This window comes from Mirounga leonina, unplaced genomic scaffold (assembly GCF_011800145.1).
Source record: "Mirounga leonina isolate KUSES-001 unplaced genomic scaffold, KU_Mleo_1.0 Mir_447, whole genome shotgun sequence".
NCBI lineage: Eukaryota > Metazoa > Chordata > Mammalia > Carnivora > Phocidae > Mirounga > Mirounga leonina.
In genome coordinates, this window is record NW_023270757.1 from 5,145,299 (window position 1) to 5,154,612 (window position 9,314).

Sequence of the window (9,314 nt, forward strand, 5' to 3'; positions counted from 1 at the left end):
AAACCTCCTTCCACATTTGGAAGGGACTAGAAGACAACCAAGGAGATTCAGTTGATCTAGTAATAGAAAACAGCCAGGTGAAACAATGTGTAAAGTGACCTGAAAATTACTATTCAACATGGCTTAATAAAATCATTATAAGCACCCAAAAAAGTCATTATAAGCCAATTGGTATTTTATTAACTACAGCAAAAGTTTCTTTGTTTATAATTATCAATCTCGAGGCACCTAGGTGGCGCAGTTGGTTAAGTGTCCAACTCTTGGTTTTGGCTCAGGTCATGATCTCAGGGTCCTGGGATCGAGCCCCACGACAGGCTCCACGCGCTCAGCGGGGAGTCTGCTTAAGATTCTCTCTCCCAACGATGGACTCTGAAAAACAAACTGAGGGTTCTAGAGGGGAGGGGGGTGGGAGGATGGGTTAGCCTGGTGATGGGTATTAAGGAGGGCACATTCTGCATGGAGTTCTGGGTGTTATGCACAAACAAACAATGAATCATGGAACACTACATCAAAAACTAATGATGTGGGGCGCCTGGGTGGCTCAGTTGGTTAAGCGTCTGCCTTCGGCTCAGGTCAAGATCCCAGCATCCTGGGATCGAGTCCCGCATCGGGCTCCCTGCTCCTTGGGAGCCTGCTTCTCCCTCTGCCTCTCTCTCTCTCTCTCTCTCATGAATAAATAAAATCTTAAAAAAAAAAACTAATGATGTAATGTATGGTGATCAACATAACAAAAAAATTTTAAAAAGATTCTCCCTCTCCTCCTGCCCCTCCCCTCAAAAATAAATAAGGAAATCTTAAAAAATAATAATAATCAATCTTTTTTCAGCCAATTGCTAAAAACTACTCTTTCAAGTTTATGAAAGTTTCACTTATTCTACTCACTCTACAAATATCTACTGACTTCCTATTATTTGCCAAAGTTCCAGGAACTGGGGCTACAACAGTGTGTACGACAGACATAGCTCATGGAACTTTTAAGTCTAGCTAGGAAGACAGAAAATTAAACAAGTATATCATAAGCATGATGAATATTTCAAAAGGGAAGTACAGGGTGCTACATGAGCATAAAAGGGGCCTAAATGGGAGTCCACAGTCCTTCAGTCCTTGAAGGATGAGTAGAACTCAGCAAGACCCAGAAGTATAAGGAGGCATGAGAGTTCTAGGCAAAGACCTGGAGTGAGCGCACATTCCAGGAACTGAAAACTGTAGTGTGGTTGAAGCATTGCAGACACAGAGCTGAAAAGATCTGCAAGATCCATTCTATAGAGGCCCCTGTGAGCCACCAAGTAACTCAAGACTTGTGTAAGAGCCAGTGAAAGGTTTTTTTTTTTAAAGATTTTATTTATTTATTCACGAGAGACAGAGAGAGAGAGAGAGAGAGAGAGAAGCAGAGGGAGAAACAGGCTCCCAAGGAGCAGGGAGCCCGATGTGGGACTCGATCCCAGGACCCTGGGATCACGACCTGAGCCAAAGGCAGCCGCTTAACCATCTGAGCCACCCAGGCGCCCCCAGTGAAAGGTTTTAAGACAGACACAACCAGATGTGCATTTTAGAAATATCCAACCCATCAATCAATGTAGTTAAAGAGCACCAAGGGAAACAAAACAGCACAATAGGCTTAAGGTCAATACAAAGATGAAGGGGTCTCGACTCTGAATGAGCCTTCAAAAACTTTAGAAATATTACAATTTGAGTTCTGGACATTATAAGTGAATATATTTCCTAAGGGAGGAGATAGGTTGTAGTAATGTGGAAAGGAATCTTATGGCCTCAAATAATGGCGTTTTAGATGGGAGAGGGGCCTCCTGAGCCATCTGAAAGAGAAAGTGGCTGAAAATAAATCCGGAAAGGCAGATTTGGACTGTAGGTGGAGCGCTTCATATGTCTACGTAAGGAATCTGAAATCTGTCACAGAGGAGAGGAAGAGCCATGGGGAATTTCTCAGCAAATGAGCATGCTCAGGTGGTAGCACAGATGAATAAATCAGAAGAGGAAAAAACCGGACCTAGGAGAGATGGGAAGTGTTCATGGTGCTCCAAGTATCACTAAGTAAACATTAGCAGTGGGGATAAGGAAAACAGATTTGGCAGCTATTATAGAAGAAACCAAGGTGGAATTGAAACGCCTAAATTTTCAAAGGGAACAACAGAAAAGGTAGGATCAAGGATTTAAAAAGATGAGGTGGTGTGAAGTAAGCGGGCTACAAACTGGAAATTATAAATGTCACCATTACACATTTTCTCTATACTATCAGAGCACAGTGTTTCTCAAAGTGTGACTGGCAGACCAACACTGATCTGAGAGCTATGTGTTATTCAATCAGTACAGACCATGAGAGTAAACATGTAGAAACATTCACAGCAATATGAAGTAGTAATTTGAATATGAATAGTAATTTTACTATTGAGTTTAATAATAAAATGTAATTGGAAGTAATAAAGTTGCACGACCCAAACTTAATATACAGAAATTGACTGCATTTCTAGACACTAATAATAAAGTAGCATAAAGAAAAAATTTTTAAAAAGCAATTCCATTTACAATTGCACCAGAAGAATAAAATACTAAGAAATAAACTCAACCAAGGAGGTGAAAGACCCGTACTCTGAAAACTATAAACACTGTTAAAGAAACTGAAGACAACACAAACAAATGGACAGATACTGCATGCTCATGGATTGGAAGAATATTGGTAAAATATCCATACTACCCAAAACAACTTACAGATTCAAGGAAATCCCTATCAAAATACTAACAGCATTTTTCACAGAACTAGAACAAATAATATAAAAATTTGTATGAAACCACAAAAGACCCAGAACAGTCACAGCAATCTTTTTTTTTTTTTTAGATTTTATTTATTTATTTGCTAGAGAGAGCATAGGCGAGAGAGTGAGTGAGAGTGCAAGCAGGGGGAGCTGCAGGCAGAGGGAGAAGCAGGCTCCCTGCTGAGGAAGGAGCCCGATGCGGGACTCGATCCCAGGACCCTGGGATCATGACTTGAGCTGAAGGCAGCCGCTTAACTGACTGAGCCACCCAGGCGCCCCCAGTCACAGCAATCTTGAGAAAGAACAAAGCTGGAGGTATCACAATCCCAGATTTCAAGATATACTACAAAGCTGTAGTAATCAAAGAATATCATACTGGCACAAAACCAGACACACAGACCAATGCAACAGAATAGAAAGCCCAAAAATAAACCCACACTTACGCAGTCAATTACTCTATGAAGGAGGCAAGAATATACAATGGGGAAAAGCCAGTCTCTTCAACAACTGGTGTTGGGAAAATTGGACAGCTACATGCAAAGGAATGGAACTGAACCACTATTTAACACCACACACAAAAAATAGACTCAATAATGGATTAAACACCTAAATGTGAAACCTGAAACATAAAACGCCTAGAAGGAAACATAGGCAATAATCTCTTAGACATCAGTCTTAGAGATATTTTTCAAAACGTCTCCTCAGGCAAGGGATGGGATGCCTGGGTGGCTCAGTCGGTTAAGCATCTGCCTTCAGCTCAGGTCATGATCCTGGGATCGAGTCCCACATCGGGTTCCTTGCTCAGCAGGGAGCCTGCTTCTCCCTCTGCCTGCTGCTCTCCCTGCTTGTGCTCTCTCTCTCTGACAAATAAATAAAATAAAATCTTTTTTAAAAAACCACACACAAAATAAACTATTGGGACTATACCAGAGGGCCTGAATAGACATTTCTCCAAAGAAGACATACAGATGGCCAACAGACATATGAAAAGATGCTCAACATCACTAATCATCAGGGAAATGCCAATCAAAACCACCAAGAAATATCTCAAATTAGTCAGAATGGCTAGAATCAAAAAGACAAATAGCAAGTGTTGGCGAAGATGTAGAGAAAAAGGAATCCTTGAGCACTCTTGGTAGAAATTAAATTGGTGCAGCCACTGTGAAAAACAGTATGAAGGTTCTTGAAAAATATAAAAATATAAATACCATATGATCCAGTAATTCCACAACTAGGTACTCGCCCAAAGAAAACAAAAACACTAATTCCGAAAGATAAATGCATCCCTATGTTTACTAGGGCATTATTTACAACAGCCAAGAGATGGAAACAACTCAGGTGTCCATGGATAGACGAATGGATAAAGATGTGGTGTGTGTAATGGAATATTACTCAGCCATAAAAAAGAATGAGATCTTGCCATCTGCAGGAACATGAATGGACCTAGAGGGTATTATACTAAGTGAAATAATTCAGAGGAAGACAAATACTATATAATTTCACTGATATGTGGAATTTAAAAAAGAAAACAAACAAGCATACAAAAAGCAGAAAACAGCCCCATAAATACAGAGAACAAACTGACGGCTGCCAGGAGAGGTGGGGAGAGAGGCAAAATGGGTAGAGTGACAGGTATAGGTTTCCAGTTGTGGAATAAGTAAGTCATGGGGATAATGGGACAGCATAAAGAATATAGTCAGTGTTAATGTAACTGGTATTATCAATAGCCTTGTGTGGTGACAGATGGTAGCTACACTTGCGGTAAGCACTGAACATATAGAGCTGTCAGATCACCACGCCATACACCTGAAACTAATGAAGCATTTTATGTCAACTATACTTCAATAAAAACAAATTCAAGGGGCACCTGGGTGGTTCAGTCAATTGAGCAGCCAACTCCTGATTTCAGCTCAGGTCATAATCTCAGGGTCATGAGATCGAGCTCCAGCTCTCCATCCCCCCAGCTCTCCGTCCTGAGCATAGAGACTGCTTAGGATTCTCTCTCTCCCTCTCCCTTTGCACCCCACCCTCCCCTGCACGAATGCTCTCCAAAAAAAAAAAAAAAATCAAGACAATGATATACTTCAAAAAATGAAAAAATAAAAAGCATAATGACCTGGAAGTCTGGAAGTTTGGGGGGGGGGGGGAGTTATCTTTAAAAAAGTCTTTTTAATCTTCAAAAAATAACAGTAATAATAACCTCTGTTCTAAAATAAAGGACTTTTGGGACGCCTGGGTGGCTCAGTCGTTAACCGTCTGCCTTCGGCTCAGGTCACGATCCTGGTATCAAGTCCCACATCGGGCTCCTTGCTCAGTGAGGAGCCTGCTTCTCCCTCTCCCTCTGCTGCTCCCCCTGCTTGTGCTCTCTCTCTCTGACAGATAAATAAATAAAAATCTTTAAAATAAAGGACTTTTATTATTGTGTTTGTCTTTTAATCCTATTTTCCTAGTAATTCATTGGTATCCTATTTCACAAAAATATGACTGTCAAAAATTAAAAGTTGAAAAGAAAACAGTTTGAAAGACACTATCAGTATTCAGCTTGCACTGGAATCTAAGTAGATTGACCTTTGTAAACACATGTATTTAAAAATACAAAAATAAGTAAAAATAAACAAAAATAAAAACACAAATCTGAATACAGACTGGACATTAGGGGGTATGTGTTTTTTTTTTTAAGATTTTATTTATTTATTTGTCAGAGAAAGAGGAGAGAAAGAACACAGCAGGCAGAGGGAGAAGCAGACTCCCAGCTGAGCAGGGAGCCGGATGTGGGACTTGATCCCAGGACCCTGGGATCATGACCTGAGCCGAAGGCAGACGCTTAATGACTGAGACACCCAGGCGCCCCTGAGGTTATGTATTTACTGCTAATTTTCCTAGGTGCAATCATACCACTCTGATTATGTAGGAGACTGATACCTAGGGGAACTATATGCTGATGTATTCAGGTCTCAGTTACGATGTCTGAAACTCACTGAACGGTTCAGCAACAGAAAAAGACTTGCAGCAGGTATCTCAAACACACAGAGCTAAAGCAAATTAAGCCGAATGTTAATGGTTGGATTTAGGAGGTGGGGTGATAACAATAAGTATTTTTCCAATATAATGTTGGAAAAACATTCAAATTAAGTACCACATAATAAAAGTAGTCTTCCATACCCCAAAGTCACTAGGTCGGTATTCTCTGGGACGACATCTGGATCCTCACCCTCCTCAAGGCACTTGAGTTTATCAAGGCTAAAACATAAATACAAAGGAAAAGCAATCACCCATCTTGACCACAGCGAGTCAGGGTTGTGTCCTAAATACATCATTAAGCAATTAAGAAGTCAGATAAAATCCAGCCGGCGGGATTCACAGGAGGCCGGAATTCAAGACAATGATACCAGTGCTGATTTCCTACAAAGGACACATGGCCGATTGATGTATGATGGCCCATACTGTTAAACGGAGAAAGAAATAGTTAAGTTTCTTTAAAAAATATTTTCACCCCATAAAAGGCACTTTGGGGGAAATTTTCGGTAACAGCATACTTGGAGGTCCTCCGAAAACAACCACAATTAATCAAAGGTTTTAACACTCCTCTGGTTAAATCTCCTTCCAGCCTCATCATTACTTAAGGCTCCTCCATTGTCAAAGTGTCTTGTCAATGGCAGCTACACATGACTGCTTTTCAACATTAACAAGCACTTAAAAAATTAACCAAGAGAAAAATTAATCTTTTATGCAGCTCTCTCGTCCCTTCACTCCAACTCGCCGAAATTACGCATTCCGATCACGGGACTTCTCCCGGGGTTCCAGGAAAGCTCCAGCAGGTTGAAAGCTTTGGAAGGGCGGTCCTCCTACCCCTGGGAGTAAACCACAGGCCCTCCCAAGGATGAATCCCAGGGGAGCGCAGGAGCAAGGCTGCACCCAGGTTAGCTCGAAGCAGCAAGAACCCCCCGGCCCCGCACTCACCCGCACACCGTCCGCAGTTCGGTTGCTGCCTCCAGGCTGCAGCCCAGGTCCCGGGCCACCGCAGCATCCTCCTGGCCCCAGTCGGCGACCCCTTGGCTCCCAGGCAACGCGGCTGCCTGTGGCTCCTTCAGCGACAAGTCCCCTTCCCGGCGCAACCGGCCACGCCACAGCTCCCCGAAAGCGCCCACATGGAAAGCGCGCGTGTTTAGCTCGGGAAGCTCGTACTCTGGAAAGTTGCAGCTCCCACTGCTGGAGACCGGGTCCTGCCTGCCGTCCATCCCGCGGCACGTTGGGCCGCCCCGGCTGCCTTCAGCCATGTTCGCCCCACTCCTTTCCCTGCAAAAGCCGGGCGATCAAGACCTCGCGGAGCGTGATGGGACTTGTAGTTGCACTGGGCTCGCTCCGAAGAGCAGTGGGGCTGCGTGGCAGAGCTTCAGACACTGCATTTCCCAGCAGGCCGCGGGCCGGGCACGCCCCCGGGCGCGGCACCGCGAGCTTCCGCGCGCAGGGCTGAGCGCATTGTTCTCCGCTCGCTGCAAGGCGGCGAGCGGTTGGTTGGCGCTCAGTCCCGGGTAACCTAACCTGTGTTGTTGCGTTCCGGTTCCCCCGCGGTTACGTGGCATCGCTCTCTGCTCGGCAGGGCGGCTTCTGGACGCCTTTCGAGCCCGTTCATTGCCGTTGCTCGGCCCGGGATGCGGGACTTTTCCTTGGCACCGGGGTTTGTGCTCTGCGCAGCTGCCTGTGTCCCAGAGCTTGAGAGACATGGGCAGGGAGGGCTGAGACCACCGATACGAAAAAATCTCCCCAACAGCCCCCATGTTCTTGTGTATACACATATGCATTGCTGTACACATTCACAGTAGTGTTTATTGAGCGTCAACTATGTATCAGATACTGTAATTATTAATCCTAATGTATGTTTTTAAAAATCATAACCTTCCCAGGCAGGGATTATCATGCCCATGGTACCTATTGAGGAAGGAGTTAACTGTAAGGAAATAGAAGCAGGACTGGAACTCTCTGTCTAGCTTCAGATGAAGCTTTCCCCCATGGCTCAGAGACCCCAAAGGAGGGAGCAGGACATACAGAAGGAACACTGGTTGGCTATTTATTGGTATATTATTCACACATCATATACTTAACCCGTATAGAGTGCTCATTCAATGGCTTTTAGTATATTTACAGAGTTGTGCAACATCACCATAATCGATTTGAGACTATTTTAACCACTCCAAAAAGAAACTCTTATTTGAGCTATCGCCTGAATCCACTCAACTCCTCCAGCCCTACCCAGCCACTAATCTTTGTCTCTACAGATTTACAGATTCTGGGCATTTAGTATAAATGGCATGTTTATGTGGTCTTTTGTGATTAGCTTCTTTCACTTAGCATAATGTCTTCAGGGTTTATCCATATTTTGCCTGTATCTACGTCATTTCTTTTTATGGCTGAATAATACTGCATTGTGTAGTATACCACATTTTGTTTACCCATTCATCAAAAAGTTGTTTCCAGGGCGCCTGGGTGGCTCAGTTGGTTAAGCGACTGCCTTCGGCTCAGGTCATGATCCCGGAGTCCTGGGATCGAGTCCCACATCGGGATCCCAGCTCAGCGGGGAGGCTGCTTCTCCCTCAGACCCTCTCCCCTCTCATGCTGTTTCTCTCTCTCTCTTTCTCTCAAATAAATAAATAAATAAAATCTTGAAAAAAAAAGTTGTTTCTAATTTTTGGCTATTATAAATAATACTACTATGAATGTTCATGTACAAGTTTTTTGTGCAGACATATATTTTCATCTCTTTCATATATATACATATATATATGTTAACTATGTTAAGCCATGTGAAGAATTGCCTGTTTTCCACAGTGGCTGCCCCATTTTACACTCCCACCAAAAATCGTATGAGGACTCATTCAGATTTCTCCACATCTTTGTTATTATCTGATTATAGCCATCTTAGTGGCTGTGAAGTAGTATCTTGTGGTTTTGATTTGCATATCATACCTAATGATATTGAGCATCTTGGCTTATTGACCATTTGTATATCTTTGGAGAAATGTCTATCCAAGTCCTTTGCCAATTTTTTTTTTAGATTTTATTTATTTGATAGAGAGAGAGCATACAAGTAGGGGGAGTAGCAGAGGGAGAGGGAGAAGCAGGCTCTCTGCTGAGCCGGGAGCCTGATGCGGGGCTTGATCCCAGGAGCTGAAGGCAGACTCTCCACCGACTGAGCCACCCAGGCACCCCACCTTTGCCAATTTTTAATTAGGTTATGTGTCTTTTTATAAGAGTTCTGGTATTTATCAATATATTGTTGTAGGAAACATCTGCTATTTTTGTCTGCCACGATTCCTGTTTCTTAGAACCGACCCCTACTCCTTTTGGTCCTCCTGGGGCTGCCAATCATAGAATCCTTCCCACAGTGATTGGTTCAAGGATGAGTAAGTGGATTCAATTAGAACCAAGCAGAATCCTCCTCTGGGCATTTATCTATAAACTAAGAAACTCTTCTATTCTGAGGACCTAAGGATGTGCCCCAGATAGCCTGTATCAGCCAAAGGAAGAGTTAAGGAAGGCCAAGAGTTT

General features: G+C 43.2%; 1 protein-coding gene across 1 annotated transcript in view; it reads right to left on the reverse strand.

The window, feature by feature from the left end:
• SNAPC3 (small nuclear RNA activating complex polypeptide 3) overlaps positions 1–7,084 on the reverse strand; it is a 43,332-nt gene extending 36,248 nt beyond the window's left edge. Inside the window, exons 1-2 of the mRNA XM_034987961.1 lie at positions 6,729–7,084; positions 5,931–6,008 (exon numbers count right to left, since the gene is read on the reverse strand). Of these exons, the coding sequence (XP_034843852.1) occupies positions 5,931–6,008; positions 6,729–7,045 (395 nt within the window). The 5' untranslated portion in view covers positions 7,046–7,084. The remainder of the gene's footprint in view (positions 1–5,930; positions 6,009–6,728) is intronic.
• Between the last annotated feature and the right edge of the window lie 2,230 nt (positions 7,085–9,314).